The sequence below is a fragment of the Zootoca vivipara genome, chromosome 14 (assembly GCF_963506605.1).
Source record: "Zootoca vivipara chromosome 14, rZooViv1.1, whole genome shotgun sequence".
Taxonomy (NCBI): domain Eukaryota; kingdom Metazoa; phylum Chordata; class Lepidosauria; order Squamata; family Lacertidae; genus Zootoca; species Zootoca vivipara.
Window position 1 is genome coordinate 44680925 of NC_083289.1, and position 27470 is coordinate 44708394.

General features: G+C 47.2%; 1 protein-coding gene across 2 annotated transcripts in view; it reads left to right on the forward strand.

The window, feature by feature from the left end:
* The window catches only part of MAP2K3 (mitogen-activated protein kinase kinase 3), a 62923-nt gene that overhangs the window by 11122 nt on the left and 24331 nt on the right, over positions 1-27470 (forward strand). The window contains exon 1 of one of the 2 annotated variants that reach the window (XM_035131092.2): positions 23431-24115. The exons of the other annotated variant lie outside the window; for it this stretch is intronic. Within the exon in view, the coding sequence (XP_034986983.1) occupies positions 24100-24115 (16 nt within the window). The 5' untranslated portion in view covers positions 23431-24099. Of the gene's footprint in view, positions 1-23430; positions 24116-27470 lie in introns of those variants that run through there. 2 annotated transcript variants of the gene reach the window in all.

Below are 27470 nucleotides of genomic sequence, written 5' to 3' on the forward strand. Positions count from 1 at the left end.
TCTTGTGTCTGCTGAGAGGTTCCTTGAAACTTCACTTCTTGCAATGAGGGAACTGCCAGAAGGCCCTCCGGGAGTCTGGACCTATGTGTTCAGACTGAATCATGGGGTTGGAGACGCTCCTTCAGTGTTACTATATTTTAATGCACAAACAGACAGCTTGAAACGGGCATCAACTGCATAACGCTAGTTGGCCAAGAGATTGTCCCACCTTGGAGAAACTCGGCTCCGTTGCATCCGTCACGTTGTGATATTAATTGGTTGGCGCTGTCAAATTCTATAGTTCCATCGAGGGAGAAGTGTCCCAAACGTGTCCTGGTAGCCTAACTCAAATTGGTCTGGTGCATTGCTGAAGCATAAATGTAGAGAGTGCCCTAATAATAATGATAATTTATTTGTATCCTGCCCATCTGGCTGGGTCTCCCCAGCCACTCTGGGTGGGTCCCAATCGAGTATTAAAACAATACAGCATCAAACATTAAAAACTTCCCTAAACAGGGCTGCCTTCAGATGCCTTTAAAAATTATTTTTAAAAGGCTTGGAAACAATGCCTTATGAGGAACGGCTTAGGGAGTTGGGCATGTTTAGCTTGGAGAAGAGAAAGTTAAGGGGTGATATGATAGCCATGTTCAAATATATAAAAGGATGTCATATAGAGGAGGGAGAAAGGTTGTTTTCTGCTGCTCCAGAGAAGCGGACACGGAGCAATGGATTCAAGCTACAAGAAAGAAGATTCCACCTAAACATTAGGAAGAACTTCCTGACAGTAAGAGCTGTTTGGCAGTGGAATTTGCTGCCAAGGAGTGTGGTGGAGTCTCCTTCTTTGGAGGTCTTTAAGCAGAGGCTTGATGGCCATATGTCAGGAATGCTTTGATGGTGTTTCCTGCTTGGAAGGGAGTTGGACTGGATGGCCCTTGTGGTCTCTTCCCACTCTGATTCTATGAAAATTAGGATAGCAAATACATATTTTACATATTATACATATCAATTTACATTTCAACAGGGGATGGGAGAAATATTCAAGCAACGGTATATACAAGTGATGAATACATGGGAAAGAATGCATGGGAAAGATAATAGAACATAGCTATATAAACAACAACAACAACAACAACAACAACAACAACAATGTAAATCTAACTCTGATCAGGAGAACAATCTGCAACACAGCCAAGTGTCCATTGCGCCATTGTAAGGAGGTGGCATGCATGCACATACCTGAACTTGTGCTGTAAGTAAACCAGCCCCGAGTTTGCACAAGAGCTGAGATTCCTGACATCGAAACGAGTGTGCAACGTGGAAACGAGCCCCTAGCACAGCAGCCGTTTTAAATCTGTCCCACGCGACCCCACAAATTTGGTACATTTCCAGGTAAAAAAATGGGTCAGCTTGTGATTCTATTAATAGAATGTGATGCATAAGAGAGGCAAGGCTTGTGTAGTGGGAGGCATTATCTCTGGGGAAACAAACAGTACCGTCTTGGAACTTGGGGAGGCAGGAAATTAATAGTGCAGCAAGCTGAAGGCCCTGTGCTGGGAATGGGGCAAGTTCCTTCCGGCTGGTGGTGGCTGCAGATAGTGGAAGGAAATGCGGCTTGGGGTTATCCAGTAAGACAGGAAGGACGGACCATCAGGTGCCTGAGCTTCTCAAGTACGCCTGCAGCTCTTGAAACACACCAGTTCTTCCTTCCCCTTTCTGCGCAATGAAAATGGAAGTGATTCTGAACCCTGAAGGCTAACCATGTTCCTTCTGGGAGGTGCTGATCTGGATCTTGTGCTCTGCACGAGAGGCAGTGTGGTGTAATGGTTAGTGTTGGACCTGAGAGACCAGGGTTCCAATCCCCACTCGGCCATGAAGCTCACAGGGTTGACCTCTCAGTCTAACCTATTTCACAGGGTTGTTGTGAGGATGAAATGAGGATTGTGCATTTCACCTGTAAGAGGAAAGGGAGTACAGGGAACCCCCTCCTCTTATCAGGAGCAGCTCATCAACTAGCAGCCATGAGAGCGCAGACTCGGCAGAGGCAAGGCAGGAAGTGGAAAGAGGGGACCGGGGCTCTGACAGCCTGGGAGAGCATGAGCCCCACAGGCAGGAAAGGAGGGAAGAGAGCAGAGGGGAAAGGGAAAACATGGAGCGCAGACCTTTGCCCCCGGTTCCGGAATTAAGGAAGAGAAGGAAGGGGAGGAGACTGAGCGTCCCGCGACTATTATGTTGGAAGAGGGGGCGCAGGGGGGCAGTCCCGGATTCTGCGTCGGAATGAGCAGACAAGTTTCTTGACCTCCCGTTACACTGTACATAGAGCGCACCAATAAAGACTGTTAAAAGACAAGCAGGTGGCGAGTCGTTACTCTAGAGTAGCCGCAATAACCTCTGACATCACCCTTGGAGACAAAAGTGGGATACAAACGCAACAACAACAAAAAAGCAAACACACCACTTTTTTTTTTGCCCCATAAGACGCACCCGACCATAGGACACACCTAGTTTTTTTAGAGGAAGAAAACAAGAAGAAAAAAATATATTTTGCTTTCTTGAATTGTCCTAGGCATAGCAGCCAACTCCTAGAGGCCTAGCTGCCTTTGCCCCCCATTAAATATTTGAGGAGGTCGTTCCCCCTCATGTTGATGGGCGTTGTCATTCATATAGTGTGCATGCACTTTTGTCTTGAGATCAATTGCAGCAGTTCTCAACCTGTGGGTCCCCAGAAGTTGTTGGACTACTACTCCCATCATTCCTCAACTCTCATCATCCCTGAGCTCTGGCCTTGCTAGCTAGGGGCGATGGGAGTTGTAGTTCAACAACATCTGGGGACCCACAGGTTGAGAAAGGCTGATACGGTATGTGAGGTGGGGCTTACCTGCTCCCCCCCCCATATTTTATTCAAGTTGGAAGAGGGAGGGAGGGGAGGAAGGGGTGAGAGAGAGAAAGAAAGAGAAGGAAGGTGTGTGTGAGAGAGAGAGGGAGAGAGAGAGAGGAAGAGAGATGGAAGGGAGAAGGGAAGGGAGGGAGAGAGAGAGAAAGAGAGGGAGGGAGGGAGGGAAGAGAGAGAAAAGGAAGGAAAGAAGGGGGGAGAGAGAGAGAGAGAGAGAAGGAGAGAGAAAGAAAGAAGGAAAGGAAGGATGGAAGCTGGGAGGAGGGGCGGAAGGGGCTCCCTTCCATCTCTCCTCTCACCTCGTTCGCTGTCACGGAAGCAGCCAAGAGCCGGTTTCCCACTGCACGCGGCTCTGGCTCCGGTGTGGGCTCTGGCTCTCGCATTCGCTCCATAGGACGCATGGACTTTCCCCCTTCCTTTTGGGGAGGGAAAAAAATTTGCGTCTTATGGAGCGAAAAATACGGTAAGTAGGGTCCTGCTGGATGAGGTCAAAGGCCCATCGAGTCCAGCATCTTTTATCACAGGGTGCAGCCAGTTGCTTGCCAGCAAGACCTGAGTGGAACACTTGTAATTCCCAGCAGCTGGTATTCAGAGGCAGACTGTCTGATAGCTCAGTTGGTTAGAGCGTGGGGCTGATAATGCCAAGGCTGCAGGTTTGATCCCCGTTTGGGACAACTGCATATTCCTGCATTGCAGGGGGCTGGACTGATCCTCAGAGTCCCTACAATTCTATGACAGGATCCAGCCATTCTGGCTTGTAGCTATGGCAGCTGGGACATCCAGAAATCATAAAACAAAGCAGCTACATATTCTGCAAATAAGAACATTTAATAATAATAATAAATTGATTTATATACTGATCTTCACCAATCAAAAGATCCTAGTGTGGTGTACATCATTTAAATAATAAAAGCAAAATACAAAGCATAATAGATAGCATAATAATCATTTTGATATTATAGTGTACTTTGTTGCAAGAAGCCAAGTTGCAGGGAACCAGGCAGAGGGCCTTCTCGGTGGTGGCACCCGCCCTGTGGAATGCCCTCCCATCAGATGTCAGAGAAAAACAACTACAGTGGTACCTCTACTTACGAATTTAATGCCTTCCGAGCGCACATTTGTAAGTCGAAAAAATTTGTAAGTCGAATCCCATAGGAATGCATTGGGATAAAAATTGTAAGTAGAAGCAATCCTATCTACACCGCATCCAAGATGATGGACGGAGCTCCATTCGTAAGTAGAAACATTCGTAAGTAGAGTTATTTGTAAGTAGAGGTACCACTACCAGATTTTTAGAAGACATCTGAAGGCAGCCCTGTTTAGGGAGGCTTTTAATGTTTAATAGATTATTGTATTTTACTTTTCTGTTGGAAGCCGCCCAGAGTGGCTGGGAAAACCCAGCCAGATGGGCGGGGTAGAAATAATAAATTATTAGAATATTATTACTGTTGGCATCCGTCTGTCTTGAGAGAAAATGGAGTGTGCCTCTGGCGGTCAAGTCAAACCACTGCATGATATACGACACTGGAATGTTTCAAAATAAAAAAATTCCTTCCAGTAGCACCTTAGAGACCACCTAAGTTTTTTTTTTATTGGTATGAGCTTTCGTGTGAATCTTTCAGATATCTGAAGGTGCATGCACACGAAAGCTCATACCAATAACAAACTTAAAAGGTAAAGGGACTCATGACCGTTAGGTCCAGTCGCGGACGACTCTGGGGTTGCGGCACTCATCTTGCTTTACTGGCTGAGGGAGCCGGCGTACAGCTTCCAGGTCATGTGGCCAGCATGACTAAGCCGCTTCTGGCGAACTAGAGCAGCGCAGGGAAACGCTGTTTACCTTCCCGCCAGAGCGGTACCTATTTATCTACTTGCACTTTGTGCTTTCGAAGTGCTAGGTTGGCAGGAGCAGGGACCGAACAACGGGAGCTCACCCTGTTGTGGGGATTCAAACTGCCGGCCTTCTGATCAGCAAGCCCTAGGCTCTGTGGTTTAAAGCAGAGCACAATACAAGGCGGCTAACCTGACTAGCCAAGCCGCCACTGATTGTTTCAACCTCCCATGAATGTCCCCAATGCTCTGCAGTTCCTGGAAAGCTTTTGAACATGACACACATGCAGAGTTCTCTCTCGCGTAGAGCAGGCTGCCTTGCTAGCTAGTTACAGACTTGCATTTCTGGAGTGCATTTGTTCAAGAGCTCCACATAGTGACTTGGGGTTTATTTTTAAAACAGTGTCGGAAGCATGCTTTTCTTTTTAAAATAAGTATCCCTTCTCCTTTTCTTTTGGTGAAATGTTTCATTTTCCACCTGGCGTTGCCCATTTAATTCAAACTCGGTCAGCTAACAACACTTCCTGTTGACTCCCCTCCCTTATTGGCTGCCGTTTCGCAGACGCCAAATAAAGCAACAGTATATAAAGAGAGGAGGCTGCTGTGGAAAGAGCTTTTTGTGTGGGTGGCTCAGTTGTGAATGGGATCATAACTGCAGCTCCTCTCTTATCTTCCTGGCAGCATTGACAAGGGAGGGGGGCAGGAGTGTTATTTTTGTTTCATTTCCTTTTTCGAGGCTGAAAGTGTGCTCCAGCCTGTAAAATCCGCAAGCGTTTGGCTGAAAGTTATTGCACTTGCAACTTTCTCACCGGTGTGATTCTCTTTAATTTTCTTTCACTGCTTCTGATTATTGGTGCTTTTGTTAAGCAAGGCCAAGCCCGAAAACTAGATTGGGGGAAATTTTATGGGGAGGGCTAAGGCTACAATGGGGCATGTTGGCCAATGCGACATAGTGCAGCCCTCAATACAAGCAGTTACAGGCACAGAAAATTCAAGAGTATTCACTTACAGTGGAACCTCGGTTTATGAACACCTCGGTTTACGAATTTTCAGATTACGAACGTCGCGGACCCATTTGGAACGGATTCATTCACTTTCCATTACTTTCAATGGGAAAGTTTGCTTCCGTTTATGAACGCTTCAGTTTAAGTACTCTGCGGACCGTCTGGAACAGATCAATCCACTTTCCATTACTTTCAATGGGAAAGTTCGCTTCAGTTTATGAACAGACTTCCGGAACCAATTGTGTTCATAAACCGAGGTACCACTGTATTTACATTTATATCCCACCTTTCTGTCAAGGAGCGAGCCGCAGTTTGTAGGATTCTCCCCTCTTCATTTCATCCTCTTAGCAGTCCTGCAAGGCAGGCTAGGCTAAGGGACTGTGATGGGCCCATGGTCACCCCGTGGGCTTCAGAGGGGTGGGTGGGTTTGGACCTTGTTCTCTCAGGTCCTACAACACTCTAACCCAGGCATCCCCAAACTGCGGCCCTCCAGATGTTTTGGCCTACAACTCCCATGATCCCTAGCTAACAGGACCAGTGGTCGGGGAAGATGGGAATTGTAGCCCAAAAGATCTGGAGGGCCGAAGTTTGGGGATGCCTGCTCTAACCACTGCACCATACGGACCCTGCTTTAAAAATAAAAATGTACAAGTGGTTTCGGACACGATGTAATGTGTGTGGGGACAACACACAGCAAGAGCCTGCCTCTTGGGCTTCTGTTGGGTGCCTGTGGACTGCATCTCCCATCATCTGTGGCCCTCCAGTCATCTTTGTTTACTCTAGTGGAAAACTCGCAAACGGGTCACTAGTACAATGCCTGTCTCCTGCTGTCAGGGATGAGATTTTAAACATCAGAGAAGCCTTTTCGTGTACTTACGCTCCAACCTTAGAGGAAAATTGTGAAGACATTTTGGATGGAGGAGTTGTAGCTCCTTGCAGGATCTGGAGACAGCGTCAAAGAGGGAGGCGTGCTGGCGCTTTGATTAAGCTATGAAGGCGAGGAATGAGATCGGCTTTACCATCTATTCACCTCTCAAGTCTTTGCTCACTTGCCAGTAAAATGGATGAACTGCACCTTATTAATCAAGAAAACTCAAGGAACTCCAATATGCTAAAGAGGAGGCTTACAGAAAAGGAGACAGATCTTTGTACAACCAAGCTAGGTTGACGAAGGAGATTAAAGTGGCAAAACGAACCTATGATTCAGACTCAATTCTCTTTGGAAGAATTTTCAGAACATTACTGAATATAAGAGAACATCTTCTGCTCCAGAGAGTCAAAAAATTGGTAAATGACATGAATCAGTTTTATAGCAGGTTCAAAAGTCAAGCATTATCAACTAGTGCCATTCAGTCGGCGCCAGAGGCACCAACAACTACCCCAACCTGTTCTGAAGCCACTCCGCTGGTGATCGGGAAATAGTGCTTTGCACACTTTGTATAAAGTACTTTTACATTGCAATGTAGCCGAAACAAAATTCCAAGTACAGTGGTACCTCCAGGGCCGTCTTAAGCCCATCCAGCACCTGGCGCTAAGGTCCCTCCAGCGCGTCCCTCCAAGGACCCGGAAGTGCCAAGCGGACCGTGGCAGCAGCGGGAGGCCACCTCCAAGGACTCCGCGCTGTGCCTCCTCCTTGTTTCCCCAGTGCTGGGTTCCGCTCAGTCAAGCTTCGCCTCGACTGAGCTGAACCCAGAGCTGGGGAAACGAGAAGGATGCACAGCGCGGAGTCCTCGGAGAAGGAGAGAGATGCGGCACAGCCTCTCATCTCGTGGAGCGCAGTCCTGGCCAGATCGCCGGAACCCTGCACTCACTTGGCGCCCTTCCAGCGCCCGGCGCTGTGCTTCTCCGCACCACTAGCCTCTATGGCTAGGATGGGCCTGGGAACCTCGACATCCGAATGATTCGACTTCCGAAGGTTTCGACTTCTGAAGTCGGCAAACCCAGAAGTTTTTTTGCCCCGCGTGCGTTCTGCGCCTGCGCAGAAGTGGCACGCGTGGTGGGCGCATGCGCAGAAGCACAAAATCGCACTTCGCGCATGCGCAAAACGGGCGCTTCGGCAATCGAAGAATTTGACTTACGAAGAGCGCCGCGGAACGGATCGCCTTCGTAAGTCGAGGTACCTCTGTACTGTACTGTACTTGGCCAATAAATTTCTATTCTATTCTGTTCTATTCTATTCTATTCTATTCTATTCTGGATCATTAGTGATGCTGAACGGGGCTGATGGGAACTGCAGTGTAGCAACATCTGGAGGGCTGCAGCTTCCCCATCCCTGGTGTGCAAACCTGTTCCTAACACATGGAGAATGCCCGTGTCGGATATACTGTACTGAGGAATGAAGGGAACAGGAAGCACGAGAGGACATGTGCTTCCTCTCCTCCCTGTCTCCAATTCATTCCGTAATGTCTGGAACCACAGACTTTCCAGGTGTGTTTGAACCTAGGCCTGCTACACGCCTTATCTGCAAGAAAATCAACATTTCGCTCAGCTTTTTTAGGTGGGATGGACAAGGCTTTAGTTAGAAGTTGGGTTTTCGTTCTTAACGTCCTTTCCTTGAATTGTGCTGGTAACAATTGAAGGGGAAGAAGCTGAGGAATGCTTCTCTCTCTCTTTCATCTTCAGATGCTGACTACTGCCACCCTTCTTGTTTGTGCTGTTCTTGAGTTCCTCCCTGGAGAATTGTATGATCCCCCCCTTTATTTATTCTGCGTTTCTCTTACACAAGCAAAGGAATGTTGGGGCAGTTCAAGATTTCCTGAATTCAATCTTCTATGGTGGTTCAGGCTCAAAATATGCTCAAAAACCACACAAAACACCTGTGGGTTTAAAATAATGGTTAAAGGAAGCATGCTGTTAAGCCCAGGAAACAAGATACTAGTCCTTAAGGATGTTGGTATGAGTGCTCCCCTTTAGTCCTTTCAAAGACAGATCAAGACCTTTTCCAAATAGCCTTTGAGTTGACTTGTTGGCTGCTGTTTCTGCTGTTGTATTCTGTACTGGCCATTCCAATTATTCCTTTTTTTTTTAATGCCACCTGCTCAGGACAGTGCGATCGGTCCTTTCCCCCACCATAACTTTATCTTCACAAGAGCCCTGCGAGGTCGGTCAGGCTGAGAGTGACAGCTCAAGGTCACCCAATGATCCTTGTTAGTGTTTCTGTTACCATGCTGTGTGCGTTATTTTTTGTGTTTTTATATTGTAAACAGCCCTGTGATCCTTGGATGAAAGGTGCCATAGAAATGAAATAAACAAGAACAGAAATAAAAAAAAAACACTTCATGACAAAGTGGGGTTTTTAAAAGGTGGTTTTTTTGGGGGGTCCTTTGTATATTTTTATTTTTACTTCCTAATGTATTTTTAAAAAATAATTCTACTTTTTTCCATTCAAGAGCCCAAATCAATTAACAGCAAAACATTTTAAAACCCAGCAACCATAAATAAAAATCTTAGGGAATGCAATAGAGCACAAGCTTTGCCTGGCATCCTTCTGTCTCGGGAGACAACGGAGGTTTGCGCCTTTTGGGAGTAAAGTTAAACTGTTGGAGAGTTGCAGCACCTGCTGTGGCCATAGAGACCGATACAGGAGAGACGTGTTTTGTTGCAGCTGGGAAGATGAAGGCGCCCAGTTTTGTTGCTACAGATGCACCATGGTGTTTCGTCTCTCTGTGCTCCTCCCAGAGGTCATTCTTCCTCTGGTCCACACGACTTGACTGCCTGTCTCCAGGCACTGCTGTCGTCCGCGAGGGATTCCCACATGGCAGGGTTCATAGAATCATAGAATAGAATCATAGAGTTAAAAGAGACCACAAGGGCCATCCAATCCAACCCCCTGCCAAGCAGGAAACACCATCAAAGCATTCCTGACAGATGGCCGCCAAGCCTCTGCTTAAAGACCTCCAAAGAAGGAGACTCCACCACACTCCTTGGCAGCAAATTCCACTGCCAAACAGCTCTTACTGTCAGGAAGTTCTTCCTAATGTTTAGGTGGAATCTTCTTTCTTGTAGCTTGAATCCATTGCTCCGTGTCCGCTTCTCTGGAGCAGCAGGAAACAACCTTTCTCCCTCCTCTATATGACATCCTTTTATATATTTGAACATGGCTATCATATCACCCCTTAACCTTCTCTTCTCCAGGCTAACCTTTTCTCCAGCTCCCTAAGCCAATCCTCATAAGGCATCGTTTCCAGGTCTTTGACCATTTTGGTTGCCCTCCTCTGGACATGTTGGTGTTGGTATTGCCAGCCTTCGTGTCATGTTTGCAGACATCTTTGTAACACAGAGAGTGGATCTGGCAATGGGCCCCGGTGCCTGAAACTAGTTCCCCATAGAGCACATCCTTGGGGATCATGCCATCTTCCATTCTGTGGGCATGACCAAGCCAGCGCAGACATCGCGGAAACAGGAGTGCGAGCATGCTGGGAACATGGGGTTGCGAGAGCACGTCTTTGTTTGAGATTCTGTCCTGCCATGTGATGCCCAAAATCCTCCTGACCAGGGTGGATTTGATTTAAATCAAATCAATTTAAATCACTAGTCAGTAAGACTCGATTAAATTCTTTTTTTTTTTTTTTTACAGAAAGACTCATTCTTGCTGGTATAATCTTAATATTTACAACCAGAGGAAGGTTTCATTTTTGGAATAATAAATTTTCAGAGTACTGTAGTTTTTACAGTTATATCAGTTATACTACTAGAAATACATAGACAGTTAACTTATTAAACTTCACATTAATTTCATAATTAACTGTTTCTATTTGGACAGACATTTCTGCTGTACTTTATTGGAAGGAGAAAAACGATCATTTCCTTACTAACAATTTAAACAATTTATTTAACTAAAACAATAACATTATAGCATATGTATCCCTGTTTGTAAACTGATGTGGTTAAACGATTTTTTTTAAACACACATGAGTTTTAGCACACATGAAAAACTTAAAACAAATCCTTATTTTCTGATGAATAGCTTTTGGACTATAATGTAACTTAAATAGAAAACTTATCTTTAGAAAGAGTTTTCCTCCAAAAGCATTTTATTTTAAAAATCTGATTTTTTAAAAAAAATCTGTTTTTTTTATTAATTTTTTTAAATCATTGATTTTTATCTACCCTGCTCCCGATGCAACGCATGTGGAAGCCGTTGAGGCATCGCTCCTGGTGGGTGTAAGCTGCAGGTCTAGCAGGCCTGCACATTGAGCATGATGCTTAATGGTAGTGAGTTGAGAGCACAAGCTTGGGATGCAAAACATATCCCTAGATAAGGGTTGGGAAAGGCAGTTGCCTGAGACCCCTGGAGAAATCTTGAATGCTACTGAGGAAGATAAGCCACCAGTCTGACTCGGCATAAGTTAGGTCAGGAACCCTGTGGCCCTCCAACTTTGCATCAGCTTCGACCAGCAAGACCAGTAGCCAGGGATGGTGGGAACTGTGCTTCAGCAATATATGGGGGGGGCACAGGTTCCACACCCCTGTGGTATAAAAAGCAGCATCCTATGTTCTTGATCAGGGGTCAGCAGACTTTTTCAGCAGGGGGCCGGTCCACTGTCCCTCAGACCTTGTGGGGCGCTGGGCTATATTTTTTGGGGGGGGGGGAAATGAACGAATTCCTATGCCCCCGGACCCATAGCTGCCAAGTACCCCGTTTTCCCCAGGAAACCCCCGTTTTTACTTACCTTTTCCCGGTGGTCTCCCATATCACTTCGTCTCCCATTTTTCTCCGTTATTTTCTTCTGCCAGAGATTTGCCCTTCTATGGGCACCAAAAATGGCCGCCGCCGGCTTCAAAAGTCGCACCTACACATGTCCGGAAGTGCATAGACGTGACTTCCGGTGTCGGCCATTTTTGGTGTCCATAGATGGGCGGAGCGACACCGGAAGTTGCGTCGACGCCCTTCCTGACATGCGTACAAGCGACTTTCGAAGCTGGCGGCGGCCATTTTTGGTGCCCATAGAAGGGCAAAGCGACACCGGAAGTTACGTCGACGCAACTTCTGGTGTCACACGGCTGCCGGTCCCGGATTCTGCAGTCCGGGACTTGGAAGGTAAGTTGCCCCCAGAGGTACATTTTAGATTAAAGCACACATTCTACTTATGTAAAAACACGCCTGATTCCTGGACCGTCCGCGGGCCAGATTAAGAAGGTGATTGGGCTGCATCCGGCCCCCGGGCCTTAGTTTGTCTACCCATGTTCTTGCTGATGCAGCAAAATTACTGCAGCACATCAATACCAACCTCCCCTAAGGCATCCTGAAAACCAGGTTTTAATTGGCTGCGTAAAATGTCTATGATGACAGGCAAGACAGACTTCCTTGGGGAGACTGCAGAATTTAGAGCATCAGCCGCATCCTCCTTCTCTGTCTACCTGCTATACCTAAGCTGGCAGGAGAGGGGCGTGGGCGGGCGTGGGGCAGGACTAGGGTTGCCAGACTCAATAGAGGACAGGACTTCTGTGCCTTTAATTGCCCTGCTCTCTTTTGAGTATGGAAACCTTAAAAGAGAAACCAGCAGACCCTTTGTTTAATTTCCAAGCAAAGGGTCTGCTGGTTTCTCTTTAAGGTTTCCAGACTCAAAAGAGAGCAGGGCAATTAAAGGCACAGAAGTCCTGTCCACTATTGAGTCTGGCAACCCTAGGCAGGACCCCCAGTATTTATGATTGCAGTAAAACAGTCCTGGCAAGAAATATTCAGATTATCAATAACAGTTGAAATGCTTACAATTGCTTTAAAAAGTAATTACAATAGGCAGTAACCTAAAAAGAACACGTCAACATCTGTATGTCCAGATAGGCTTGCCTAAACAAGTTACAGGTAGGTAGCCGTGTTGGTCTGATGTAGTCAAAACAAAATAAAAAAAATCCTTCCAGTAGCACCTTAGAGACCAACTAAGTTTGTCATAAGTATGAGCTTTCGTGTGCATGCACACTTCTTCACGAAAGCTCATACTTATGACAAACTTAGTTGGTCTCTAAGGTGCTACTTACTGGAAGGATTTTTTTATTTTGTTTTGCCTAAACAAAATAGTTTTAAGCAGGTGCTGTAAAGAATACAGCAAATGTGCCTGTTATCAATCGGCAAAGAGTTCCAAAGTGTAGCTGCTACCACAGTTAAAAGATCAGTTTCTCACAAATGTGGATCGTATGTGTAACAGGGCGACTTCTGCTTACTGAAGCGGTCAAGTGGGCATATAGGGGGAAAGGCAATTCCACAATAAACTGGCCCTAAGCGGTTAAGAGCTTTATATATCAAGCTTTTGATCTGAGTGTATGGGGAGAGCCAGTGGTTAAACTGTTGGACTAGGGCCTGGGAGAGCTGGGTTCAAATCCCTACTTGGCCATGGAATTCACCGAGTGGCCTTGGGCCAGTCACAATCTCTCAGCCTAACCTACCTCACAAGGTAGTTGTAAGGATAAAATTGGGAAGAAAATGACCACCTTGAGGTCCTTGGAAGATAAAGACAGTTTATAAATGTAATAAACAAAATTTTGTTTTGTACGCTGCTCTGACTACTTTTATATATAAAACAAAACGGGTGGAAACGTATTTTTAAAAAATAAAATAATAGAAATGTGTACATTTGGATATCATGGCAAATTGTAGCTAGAGGAAAGGCAGACATGTAGGTGTGTGATATGCTGTTCTTCCAAATGTTACCGGAAGGCAAATGTGTGGCAGCGACGACTTGGGTGCAATTTTTAGGTTGATTCTTCAACATCAACTTTGTTGGACTGGTCATGTTGTGCAGATGCCTGATTATCGTCTTCCAAAGCAACTACTCTATTCCGAACTTAAAAATGGAAAGTGTAATGCTGGTGGTCAACAAAAGAGGTTTAAAGACTCTTTCAAGGCAAATCTTTAAAAAACACACAATTGGGAAACACTTGCCTGCGAGCACTCCAGTTGGAGAAAAGCCTTTACCAAAGGTGTTATGGGCTTTGAAGACACTCGAACTCAGGACGCAAGGGAGAAACGTGCTAAGAGGAAGGCACGCTTGGCAAATCCACACCGTGATCAACTCCCGCCCGGAAACCTATGTCCCCACTGTGGAAGGACGTGTGGATCCAGAATTGGCCTCCACAGTCACTTACAGACTCATTATTAGAACCGTGTTTATGGAAGACAATCTTAGTTGGCTACGAGTGATCGCCAAAGAAGCAGCAGCAGCAATTAGTAGGTACTTTTAGGCAGCGTTGAATGGGTGCAATGTGTCACACACACCCTTGCTCTGGATAGTATATTCCTTCACTCACTTCAAAATGGGGCAAGGCAGCCCTGCTCTGTTTGGGGGGCCTTCCTGCCCATTCTGCTGAGTGGGGGCCCAGACCTCTCTGCCTTGAAAGTCCTGACCTGCTGGTTCCAGGAGGGTTGGTTTACAGCCTTGGAGATCTTGAGCTGGCAAGGGATGGGGTGCTTTTGTGCCTGGGACTAGCCTGCCGTGGGGAAATTCAATTTCCATAGAACTGAATGACTTTTTATTTCCTTAGTCATAACTGTGGGTAGTTGAGGGGGGTAAACCTGCACAGCTTGATTTCCATGTAATCTTGGAAACTTCCATCTCAGTTAAAATGATGCTTAAAAAAAAATCCTTTTTTTCCTCCATCCCATTTTAAAAAAACTAGATTGCCTTAGATTGCCTTAGGCAGAAATAATAATAATAATAATAATAATAATAATAATAATAATAATAATTTATTTATACCCCGCCTATCTGGCTGGGTTTCCCCAGCCACTCTGGGCGGCTTCCAACAGAAAAATAAAATACAGTAATCTATTAAACATTAAAAGCCTCCCTGAACAGGGCTGCCTTCAGATGTTCAGGGATGCCTTCAAATCTTTGAGGTTGTAGTGATCAGTTGGGATGCAGGAACAAATTGGAATCAGTTTGCATTTAAAGGTGAGCCTTACCTTATTTGCCCTTCCTGAAAACAACTGAAGCACAGCGGTTCTTTGAGATTTGCACGTCTCTGAATTTTGCATGCAGCATTCCAGCCACGTGCTGAGCACAAGAACGCACTTATTGGTGTAGAAGTTGCATAAAAATATATGCACAAGAATGCAATTGTTAGTGGAGAACAACATGCAAAAACAAAGGGGCTCTCCTTCACTGGAGGCTTTTAAGCAGAGGTTGCATGGCCCCCTGCTATGGTTGAGTCCCTGGTCTATTGTACACTGAGCTGGGCAAGAGGTGCGACGGTGTCGAAGGGGTGCATTTTCATTTTCTGCCTCCAGCGTTTCTCCTTGTGCTACCTTGAGACACAGAGCTTGCAAAGGCCCCCTGCCCTAGAAGTGAGCTCTGGCCGAGCTCCAGGCTTGTCGGCAAGGCGCTGAGTCATGCTGGCCTCTCTTCCAGTCGCTCCTCCTCGTTCTGAGAATCTCTTCCCTTGCAGGAAGAGTTGAGTGTGCAGCCCGCTTTCTGACTTCGAGGCCAGCCACGCTGCTGCTGGCTGACGGGGTCTCAAGGCACTGCATATTTCAGAGCTGACCTGCAGAGCACAAGAATGTGGACAGTCTGTGCCAAAAAAAAAAAGTGTAAAAAGCCAGTGGGAAGCAAGAGCTACGGAGTCGCTGGAACTGTTCCCACCCCTGTCAAACTCCCCACAAGCAGTCTTGGAAACTCAGATACATAAGTTAGGCGCCAAATGGCTCCTTAAACCAAGGTTGCAGTCGCCAAAACGGAATGTAGTTGCCATTTTGGGGCAAGGTGGCTCCGAAGTCTTATTTTTCAACTGATGGACGGATTCTCAGTTAAATCTCTGGCTAGTTGAGACGACAACCTTGAGCTAGGTTAAGAACTTTTGAGAACTTAAGGAAGAAAAGCCACCCTTAGCGTGATCTCTGGATCCTTGTTCTTTACCAGGGATTTTAGACATTGAAGTTCAGACCCATTTGGAGATTTTTATATAGCAGGGATGATAAGTACCAAACGTATATCCCTGTAGAAACGACAGCATAACAAGACATGAGAGACAGTTTCTACCTCCATCAAGCCGGAGGGGCAGACTCGTTCTGCATATGGTTTACCCTTGAATCTGCCCTGCAGTAAGGCAGCACGTTGAATCCAGCGAGGGCAAAGTAATAAAATCAGTTCGTTTATAGGAGAGTTTTAACAGTTTGGAAGCTGGATCTGCCCAGTCCCTCTGCCATTTTGTCTCATTTGTGCCTCACTACCATTGCTTAAGGGACCCAGGTGGCGCTGTGGGCTAAACCACTGAGCCTAGGGCTTGCCGATCAGAAGGTCGGTGGTTCGAATCCCTGTGACGGGGTGAGCTCCCGTTGCTTGGTCCCAGCTCCTGCCAACTTAGCAGTTCGAAAGCACATCAAAAATGCAAGTAGATAAATAGGAACCGCTACAGCGGGAAGGTAAACGGCGTTTCCATGTGCTGCTCTGGTTCGCCAGAAGCGGCTTTGTCATGCTGGCCACATGACCTGGAAGTTATACGCCGGCTCCCTCAGCCAATAATGCGAGATGAGCACTGCAACCCCAGAGTCGGTCACGACTGGACCTAATGGTCAGGGGTCCCTTTACCCTTTACCTTTACATTGTTTATTAGGGGACCCAGGTGGCGCTCCTGCCAACCTAGCAGTTCGAAAGCACGTCAAAATGCAAGTAGATAAATAGGTACCGCTCCAGCGGGAAGGTAAACGGCGTTTCCATGTGCTGCTCTGGTTGCCAGAAGCAGCTTTGTCATGCTGGCCACATGACCTGGAAGTTATACGCCGGCTCCCTCGGCCAATAATGCGAGATGAGCGCGCAACCCCAGAGTCGGTCACGACTGGACCTAATGGTCAGGGGTCCCTTTACCTTTACCATATTACCATTGCTTAAGAAGTGTAAATGAATTGCATCAAGGTCCCACTGGTAAAGTACAGGTGTTCTTTACCGAGTTTCTTTGTATTTACAAGGATGGCATCAAATTCTAACCTACACAGTGCAGCTAGTTTCTCATGGTTGTCTCATGCAGGAGGGAGAGGGGGGGAGATAGAGTGCGGAAGAGGGAAGGGGCAGAGCTTGGGGGGGCTTACCGGGAAACATCAAAGTGTAATTTCTCTATCCGTTATACTCGACCCTGCCCTCTACTGAGTGAAGGCATGCAAAGTTGCATTTACCCAATGTTAATTATGTTGGTTTTGGAGGAAGCCGAACTGCAGCCAAAGGGAAACGGCACTGATTGTGACAAATGCAGAGCAGGTTGGAAATATTTGCCTCCTCACATTCCTTCTCCCTGCAAGCTGAAAAATAGTGCATGTTGGCGGTCAGGAGGATAATCTGAATCCTTCTGCCCAGGGAGAATGACTCAAGCCCCGAGGTTTTTCCGATCTGGGGCCCATATCTCCACTCCCTTCTCTCCCCTCTGCAACTTTTAAAAACATAACCAAAAGAGATATAATTATTTGCTTTTGGGGTTTGTGACCGTGCTGCAAAGCAGAGAGCTTGTGCACCTTAATTTGCTGTGATTGGATTTTAAATTAGCATCTCTTCGTAGACATTAGCATATGTAAATTTGTGTCATGGGCCTGCCTCTTGGCCACACCCCTGTTTCTGCCTGTGATGCTTCTTTGCATTGTATGTGAGAGAGAGCTTGCCGTGAGTGTGCAATTCCTTTCCACACACCTACAGTCTGTCTCAAAAACCCTCCTCTCTACTGGTTCTCCATACCCCTAAGGCTCAATTGCTGCTTCCCAACCAGCCCCTTCCGGGTTTCTCTTCCTCTAGCTGGTGAATCTGCTGTGCCCACGGCCTTGCAAGTCCGCTGGATCTCGGGTTTAGTGCCAGATCAGCTTGTGTGCCTGAGTCTTGCATGAGCTGGAATTTTTTTGCTGAGTTGGATTTTTTAATATATATTTTAAAAAGTCTCCCCCGCCCCTTTTCTCTAGGGGCTTATGAGATCACAGCTCTAAAACCCAATCAGCAGAAATGGTTCGATGGAGCCAGCCTTGCGGGGAAGGTTGCTATCCACTTCTTAGGCTTTCTGCAGAGCAAACCTCGGCGCCTCTCTCTGTATATGGAGATCTGTGCCTCTGCAGCCCATCTGGGTCCCATTATAGAGGGGCTGAAGAGGCACAGCCTCATAATGCAAGAATTTTGCGGTTAACTCAGCCACGATCCTCCTCCCCACCCCCCACCCCCTTTCCCCACAAGCCTCACTCAATGTATATGGTTTAACTTAACGTAACGTAATTGGGGCATTTTTCAGCGATGACGAAACTCTCTGCTCATTTGAAGGTAAAGCAACTGGGTGCCCTATTGTTTCCTAGACTGATTCATTTCGAAATGATAGTTAGGAGGGGGGGGAGAGAGAGAGATACTGTATGAACAAGTTTCTGCAGCCACACTGAAACTTTGATTTCTCTTTGATCAGGTAATTGATGACCAGTTTTCCTACCGGCCCTTGGGAAGCAATGAGACAGTGTTCTTTTCTATTCCATTATGTTGTTACTATTGCATTTGTTCCATAAGTTCAGTTCTCCGCAATAAGTGATTTTTTTTTTTAAAGTCCTAATGAAAATTCACCAGCGTTTTAGTCTCAAATTTATCCAGATATATACAGTGGAACCTCGGTTTATGAACACCTCGGTTTATGAATTTTCGGTTTACGAACGCCGCGGACCCATCTGGAACGGATTAATTCACTTTCCATTACTTTCAATGGGAAAGTTCGCTTCAGTTTATGAACGCTTCAGTTTATGAACAGACTTCCGGAACCAATTACACCCATGCTCCGGGTTAAGTACACTTCAGGTTGAGTACTCCGCGGACCCGTCTGGAACAGATTTATCCACTTTCCATTACTTTCAATGGGAAAGTTTGCTTCAGTTTATGAACAGACTTCCAGAACCAATTGTGTTCATAAACCGAGGTACCACTGTACATTTAAGTATGCAAGCTTGTCATATATATAATATACATGCATGCATGCATGCAATTTCCCTTAATACAGTGTATGGAGCTTGCAACTCATGGGCCTAAAATGGGGTCCAATTCGGCCTGCCAGGCCTTCCCCATCCATGGCCACCTGCCCATCAGCTGATGTCAGCAGTGACATCAGCCTATGGATGGGAGGGCGGGGTTTAATTCTGCATTGACTGCATTCTGTTCCCAGCAGGTAACAGAAACGCTCGACTTGGTCAGCAGGATTTATATACTGTATGTATTTATTAAATTTCTACATCACAGGGTGGTTTACAATATAAAAATGCAAAAATACATAACATAGTAACGAGCAAAACAACACCCCTTCCCAATGTTCGAAATTAGCCAGGTGCCAGGCGCGTTTTTTGACTGGTGCTGGTCCAATTGTGAGCACATGGAGATGTCTGGGATGCCAGGTTGGCGACCGACATCTCCGTCTGGCTGGCTCTTTCCAGCTTTCTTACACAGGTAAGCAAGTAGAGGTTATTGTATTTATATCCCACCTTTTTCTCCAAGGAGTGCATGGTTCACTGCCGTTTGGCGACGAGTTTCTAACACTTTCCCCTCTGCAGTTTAAAAGGCCATAGATTGTTTGTTTAAGCAAAGGCCTGGGAGAAGAGGAATGTTTTCGCCTGGCGCCTAAAGATATGTAACGAAAGGGGCCAAGCGAGCCTCCCTGGAGAGAGCATTCCACAAATGGGGAGCCACAGCAGAAAAGGCCCGTTCTTGTATTGCTGCCATCTCGACTTCTCATGAATGGGGCAAATGACCTCAGGTGATGATGAGCCTGCTCAAGCTTTATATTCAGCATTTGAGGCTCTGTAATCTACTGGTGAAAGCTGTGAGATTAGTGAGTACCAAGGACAGAGCCTCTTCTGTGGTGACTCCACATTCTCTTTGGAAGAATGTATGGCCTCCGTTTTTGCATGTGGTTAGTTTCAAAGCCCCGTTCTTTTTAACAGAGGTTTTCTCTGCTGCTGCCACCTTAACTATTTATTTATGGTTTGTTTATTCATTCTGCTTTTAAAAGTATGCTGTAATCTGCTTTACGAGGGGCTAGTTACCTCCAAAAGCAAGCTGGAAATCTATTGAGTACCATGTCAGGGATTGAGTGTTCGAATCTGTCCTTAAAGGAGTGGATGCATTTGCCAGCTTTAATAGCTGGGCAGAAGAGGGAGGTTTATCCGTCTTAGGAGCAAACAACACCTCCCCTCACCCTTCCTAAAACTCAGCTGCAGAGAGGTCCCAGTTTTGATTGGGACTTTGGTGCAGAGGGAGGGGTCTAACTTTTGCAACCACGCTGTACAGCGCTTGCTTAAAATGTCTCTCTCGCCCCACCCTGCACCGAGCAGAGAGGTACATCATTTAAGAGCCCCTACAGACAGTTTTTTTATTTGCAGTATTTCCTTGATGCAGTAATCGTACATTTGTGGCGGATGGTGATAATAGTGCACAAATGCTCCTCCTAGCCCAGATCCTGCGCCGAGTCGTGTTTCACTCCCGTGCCTTAACTTCAAACAAGTCCGCCCAATCTCTTCTCTTTCTGCCTCCCTCCCGGCCGCCCTCCTTCCCCCCCCTCCCCGAAAAAAATCAAAACCCCCCGCAAGCACACTGGCATAGGGTTACCGATTCCACTCTCCTCCTGACAGCTGGCTTGCTCATGTTGCAAAAGAGGAGCTCTTGTTTCGCTCCTGACGCAGGTTGCTGCGAGGGAGGCCGGGCTTGGGAGTTTGGCGTCAACAGGATAGGTGAGAGCTGTCACCAGGAGGAACTCTCTCCCTCTTCTCCAGAAGAAGTTCCATAGCTACCCAGCTACAGTGGAACACAAACAAAACCTTTTCACCGGTGCCATTATTCTATCACTGTTATTATTTCATTTATTAAAAAACAATGAGGTAGCCTTTGTTTCCGCCGCCCGGCTTCCCCTTCGATATCTCGGAGAGATGCATGCTGCTCCTTAAGTCAAATGCAGGGAGTTTGCAGGCCTGTGTAAGTTGAGATTCCTGCATTGTGGGGGGGGTTGGACTAGATGACCCTCGGGGAGCCTTCCAATTCTGCAATTCCATGATTCTATGTTTGCCCAGGGCGCGCGCGCACACACACACACACACACACACACACACACAGCCTTGCGAGGGGCTGAAATGTGGATTGCCAGTGTGGCACTTGTGGGCACACATCTGCCCACAAATGTTTGTCTTAGTGCCCACAGTTTTATTCTCTCCGTGGGCCCCCATTCCCTGCTGAAATTGCGCTTGAAAGAGGCCGCCTTTAGCCAATAGAAGGCTCATTTTTAAAGCCCAACCACGGTGCAGGGGCAATTTCGGTGATGCCACAGATGGGGCGAGAGGGGAGTTTCGGCCCGCAGCAGCTCCTCTGGTTTGCAAATGTACCCATAGGCCCTGAAAGGATGGCACCCTATGGACATTATGTCCACCCTATGGACAGACCTGTTTGGGTGTGTACCCATTGGAGCAGGCACCCCCAAACTGCGGCCTTCCAGATGTTTTGGCCTACAACTCCCATGATCCCTAGCTAACAGGACCAGTGGTTGGGGAAGATGGGAATTGTAGTCCAAAACATCTGGAGGGCCGAAGTTTAGGGGTGCCTGCATTGGAGTTCTGAAAACCGGGTTTGTCCATGTACAGTGGTACCTCGCAAGACGAATGCCCTGCAAGACGAATTTTTCACAAGACGAATGCGTCTTGCGATCTGATGGTGGCTCGCAAGACGAATTTGTTTTGCGAAAAATTCGTCTTGCGAATCACGGCTTCCCATAGGAATGCATTGAAATTTAATTAATGTGTTCCTATGGGCAAAAAAAAAAAGAAATTTCAATGCTTTCCTATGGGAAACCGCGATTCGCAAGACGAATTTTTTTGCAAAACGAATTGACTCACGGAACGAATTAAATTCGTCTTGCGAGGCACCACTATAATGTGTGAAATCACAAAAGGGTTGCCAGGTATTGGAGATGTCTCCGGTGTTAGTCTTACCCAGAGAAGACCCATTGAAATTAATGCACATGATCTATTTCAGTGGGCCTACTCTTAAGTAAAACTTAATTGGATGCAACCCTCTGTATTTGATCTGAAATTTCAGGGCAGGAAGGAATATCTGAGCGGAAGGTGCTAGAATTCGTGTCTAGCTGCCTTCCGTTGACCAGTTTCTCACTCTTGGTTCTACCCCATGTCCAATAGACTCCGCCTACTGTTCCTCAAAATATTTGGGAGAACTGTTTTAGAGAGAAAAAGCGTCATTGTCGTCTCTTATGCCTGTGTTGCAGCTGAACCACCATCTTTGAAGGGAAAATCCTCCTTTCTCTTATCCAGGAAGGAATGTCTCTTTAAAATCTATTTATCACAAAGGCATCTGCTATCCACATTTTTATTACAGTACTTTTTTGCATTTGTATTACAAACAATTTGGTGTTTATCTGTTGGCTTAACAGGGTCATCAGAGTCACTCCTGACCTAAAAATAAAAATCAGATTCTGCCTTTGTGCACAGAGAGGAACATTTCTAGGAACGTGGGCAGTTTTCCGGCCGAGAAACAACAGCACATTACTCACAGACGCCCCCACCCTAAACCTGATCTCTCCTAAAGTATTATTCCTCTGAAGTAGACTTTCAGGTAACTCTTACGTCTGCCTAGTTCTTAGTAGATGCTTCCGCTGTTTCATAACTCATTTATTTCATAAGAATTATATGCCACTTGATGGTTAAAAAACAAGCAAGCAAGCAAGCCTCAAAGCAGTTTTTAGAATACTAGAATTCAACAACGGCAAGGTTTTTAGAAACTGTACTCAATATTATAGGTAAATAAAATGTTATAATTAACAACAATGCATTTTTTTTATGTCATTAGCTGCTTGGGGACTTTTTGTGCAACCAGAGTTGCCTTGGGGCAAGAAAAAGCGACAAACAAATTTATAGTAAGTGGGATGGCTCAGTCTGTAGAGCACGAGACTCTTAATTTCAGGGTTGTGGGTTCGAGCCCCACTTTGGGCAAAAAGATTCCTGTATGGCAGGGGGTTGGGCTAGAATAGATGACCCTTGGGGTCCCTTCCGACTCGATGAACTTATGATTTCCTGAGCCTACTTGGGGTTGCAGTTTGATTCAGTTGCAATTTTGCACATGAATGGGGCATGCCTTTCCATGAGCCCCCCAGACGGGGAGCAAAATATTGGGGTGCTGGCATGGGGACAGCGAGGATTTATCTTGTGGGGGGCAGGTAGCCAGGATTGGGGGTGGGGGGGTAGGACACCCACCTGTCATCATACTCTAGCAGATTCGGAAGGAAATGTCTCCACAAAAGTTTTTAAATTACTTTTCTTTTGACCCCCAAGTGCTTGGAAAAAAATCTGTCAATCTTTCTACAGTGCAGTGCTCCCCCCCCCAAAATTGTTTAGGGGTACTTTCATTTTCTCATTTTGAAATACTGCCCCTTAATGAGGCCAAGCTTTAGATTCACAAAATGTTTAGGTGCATGCGTCGTCGTCCCCCCGCAAGAAAAAAAGCACCGCTACAATGTATACTTGTGGTTAAGTATTTTTTATTTATTTGCTTGGTTGGGGGGGAGGGGCGGCAGCCGCCCATGGGTGCCGCTCGCCCCCCCCCCGGCCTTTCCGCGCTTGGAGAGAAAGGGTCCCCGATTCCAATCCTGCGCTGGCGTTTCCAATGCAAAAGTCACGCTTGGGCCGGCTGCTGGATAAATCTCCTTTTTGGGCGATCAGCAGCAGTAGCAGCAGCAGCAGCAGCAGCAGCAGCAGCAGCAGCAGCAGCAGCAGCAGGAAGAGGCTGCAATGACCAGCTTCGTGTCCCGGCCCAGAGCTGCCGTCTCCCCCGCTCCCTTCCGCCCCGATTCCCGGGAGCCGGGGCTTTTCCTCGCCCGCCTCCAGCGGGCAGCCTGGCCGCTGCTGCCTCCCCGAGTTGGCGGCCTTCCAGTTTCCTGTTTGACGTCACGGGCCTCTCTTTCTCCCCTGCCGCTTGCTGCTCTTTTTGCAACTTGCGCTGCGTTTCGCTTGTAATCCGAGAAGCCCCCGGAACGGGGCAACCTCAGCTGCCGCCTGGAGAGATCGCGCTGCGCTTTACTACCGCCGGGAGTTGCTTCTCCCTCCCTGCTGCCTCTCTCGCGGGGTCTCTTTTTTTAGCCTGCGGGAGGAAAAGAGGAATAAAAAAATCCGGATTGCTTTGACTCTGTGCAAACCTCCCCTCCCTCCTCCACTCGCCTCCTTGGTGCGGGTTTTTTGCACGCCAAGAGCACGAAGGAAGAGTATTTAAAAAAATTTTTTTAAGGGAGTAGGAGGCGAAAAGAGAAGCAATTGGCGGATAAAGGTTCTAGTCCGCAAGAACTTGGGAGCATGCACCCGTGCTTTTCCGACTAGCCGCCGCTTCTTGCAGCCGACCGGGGGTTGCCCTTTTTGCAGGGCGCAAAATCGCCCCTTCCGAGGCGCGCCGTTCGCTGTTCTTTCACTTCTGGGAAACCAACATGGACAGAAAACAAGGTAGATGTGTTGCAACTGTCGGGAAAAGGGTGGCGGAAGGCTTAAGAGACCGATTGCAATGCAGCTCGTGTTGCTCCCAAGACTCCTCAAAATGCCCTGTGTGCAATTGCTAATTTTATTTTATGTTTTATTTTGCAAAGGGGGTCTGTGCTCGGCGGAGAGTCGCAGGAAACTTGCATGATTTTGCGGGGAGGTGCCGGGAACAGCCGGAGGAAGGGATTTGCAAGGTGGAGGGTGGGGGCGGCAGAAATGTCATCCTGGTTCAATCATGAGCGTGCAAAAAATTAAAAAAGTTTTGCAGGGGGGAAGAGTTGGGTGGTGCATTTATGTGTGTGCGGAATGCTTTCCCGTTGCACAACTCCCCCCCCCCCAGCGCCGGGTTATTGTTCTGCAGAGAACATTTCAACGTTGCATGCTGCCTGCAAGCCCCCGCTCCCCTTTCCAAGTTCTGATTTTAGCTTGGCAGTTGACAGGTAACACTCTCTGGGGTTGCTCCTGCAGCTGTTGCTGAGTTTTTTACCCCCCCCCCTTTCCCCTTCCTTTGCACAGGCCTCTGCGACTTGGAAAGGGGACTTTTCTTAGTGAGCTTCTTTTTCCTCTCTCGTCCGCGTCCCCTCCCCCACGCCCCAGTTGCAACTTCTGCAAACAAAAATGTCACTTGGCCCTGCAAGAAGAAAGCTCTCCGAGGGTCGGCGATGGGGTGATGGGCGGCAGCTCCAGGCTTCCCCTCCCCCGCAAGCGCTTGCAAACTTGCAATGCCCACAGGTTTATTTTTTGGTGTGTGTGCGTGCGTGCGTGCACGCACCTAAAAGCTCTCGGTTCCTAGACCAAGATGTGCTCGGTCAACTTATTCGTTCCGCAGTCTCCATTTGTTTGTGGACCATGGGTGGTTTATAATCCTGGGGTATAAGGCGATGCACTCTGCACGTGCACAAAAGCAGACTTTTTGCCTGCCACGCATGCGCTCGCAGCATGTAGTGTGCTCCCGGGGACCCGATGGTGCAGAAGGGCCTCTTGGAGAGGGGTGGGAAAGAAACTCGAACTTTTGCCCGCTCTCTCAGGACTCTGTGTACTTTCTTGCAATCTGCCGGGATTAATGCATGCCTTCGGAACATCTCTTGATGTCTGCGGTGGTTTCGCCGTTGAGCAAGTTTCCAGTTCTCGCGGATGGCTAAAATAAAAGTTTGGCTGTAGAAAGAAAAGTTTGCAGGCATGCACAGAATTTCTGCCGCATCTCTTTAAGGAGGGGAGGGGCAGGGCCTTAGAGAAGGCACCCTGCTTCTCAGCCTATTCCTTCCTCTTGAGGCAACATCTGTGCAGTGCACACCAGGCAGGAATCCTTGCAAGCAGGCGTCAGAATATGCAACCAGCTTGCTTGGGTCAGTTTCAGTGGCTCCTCTAGTCCAGCATCCTGTTCTCACAGTGGCCGGCCAGAATCCCGCAAGCAAGATTTGAGTCCCAGAGCTCTCTCCCCTTCCGTGGTTTCCGGCAACCGATAATCAGAAGTATTGCTGCTTCTGAGACACATTGCTGCTTCCAGAGGCAGAGCGTGTAGCCAGTGATTCGATCCCCCCCCCCCCGAAAAAGAGGTGCCGGTACTTGCAATGAAGTTGTTACAGTAAGTGCCACACTTTTTAACAACAACAAAAAAGAGGTGCCAGTATTGCATACCCTTAAGCAGCCCCTGAAAAAAAATATCTGGCTTGTCCTCCATGATTGGTTCACTCCTCTTTTCAAGCGACCCACGTCAGTGGTTTTATATATCCTGTTGTCAACACATGGGAAGCGCTGGGGCTTGCTGATTTGCCAAAGACCACCCATTCAGTTTGTGCAGAGGTGGGATTTAAGGCTGTCCAGGGCAGCTGTCTTATCAGCTCCATCTGGTACGCAGGCTGAGACCCTACCTGCCTGCAGACTGTCTCGCCAGAGTGGTGCATGCTCTAGTTATCTCCCGCTTGGACTACTGTAATGTGCTCTACGTGGGGCTACCTTTGAAGGTGACCCGGAAACTACAACTAATCCAGAATGCGGCAGCTAGACTGGTGACTGGGAGCGACCGCCGAGACCACATAACACCATCGGTCTTGAAAGATCTACATTGGCTCCCAGTACGTTCCCGAGCACAATTCAAAGTGTTGGTGCTCACCTTTAAAGCCCTAAATGGCCTCTGCCCAGTATACCTGAAGGAGCGTCTCCACCCCCATCGTTCTGCCCGGACACTGAGGTCCAGTACCAAGGGCCTTCTGGCGGTTCCCTCGTTGCAAGAAGCCAAGTTGCAGGGAACCAGGCAGAGGGCCTTCTCGGTAGTGCCGCCCGCCCTGTGGAATGCCCTCCCATCAGATGTCAAAGAGAAACAGCTACCAGATTTTTAGAAGACATCTGAAGGCAGCCCTGTTTAGGGAGGTTTTTGATGTTCAATAGATTATTTTATTTTTCTGTTGGAAGCCGCCCAGAGTGGCAGGGGAAACCCAGCCAGATGGGTGGGGTATAAATAATAAATTATTATTATTACCGTGTTTCTCCAAAAATATGACACCGTCTTATATTTATTTTTCCTCAAAAACACACACGGTGGCTTATTTTCAGGGGATGTCTTATAAACTGCCTATCACTATGCCTTATTTTTGGGGTGTGGCTTATTTTTGGGGTGTGGCTTATTTTCGGAGAAACACGATATTATTGTTATTATCCCTTGTGTACTTACACTAGTGGTTATCTCACACAGCGGACAGGATCGTTTGAGAATGTTGCACTGATCCTGGCCCAGCTGCACTTAACTTGCCAATCATTTCCCAGGCCCTTCCCCCCCCAGGGAACTCCAGGAATTGTAGCTCTGCAAAGGGGCACTAGGTATCTCCCATAGCAAACGACAGCTCCCTTTATTCTTGGGGTGGCAAGCCATGACACTGAAAAGTGCTGTAACAGCTGCTTTAAAAGTATAATGCAGGTGGAAACTTGGAGGGATAAAGCCATCCAAGCAGCTGAAGACATTGTATACCGAAATGTCTGGGCAAATAATAAGTTTTGGCACTTAGCGCAGTGTTTGACGCCAGGTGTATCTCCATCTAATAGTGAACTCGGCTGGTGAGTGCCAACAAAACTGTAGCCAAATTGGAACAGGTTACCCCGTGTGCTCAGAGGAAATTCAAGCTTTGCAGAAGTAACCCAGAACACTTAAGTGTTACCCACTTAGTAGTTTAAGGGTTTGGAGTATTTCTGCAAACCTCCCCCCCTCCCAATATTGTCCAGTGAAGCCTGAAGATGCTCAGTGACCACAGAATGCTGAGTTCTCTTGGAGGAATTGGGGGGGGGGGACCGCTAGAATGTGTGTTCTGGAAGAGACGCAGGCTGGCTT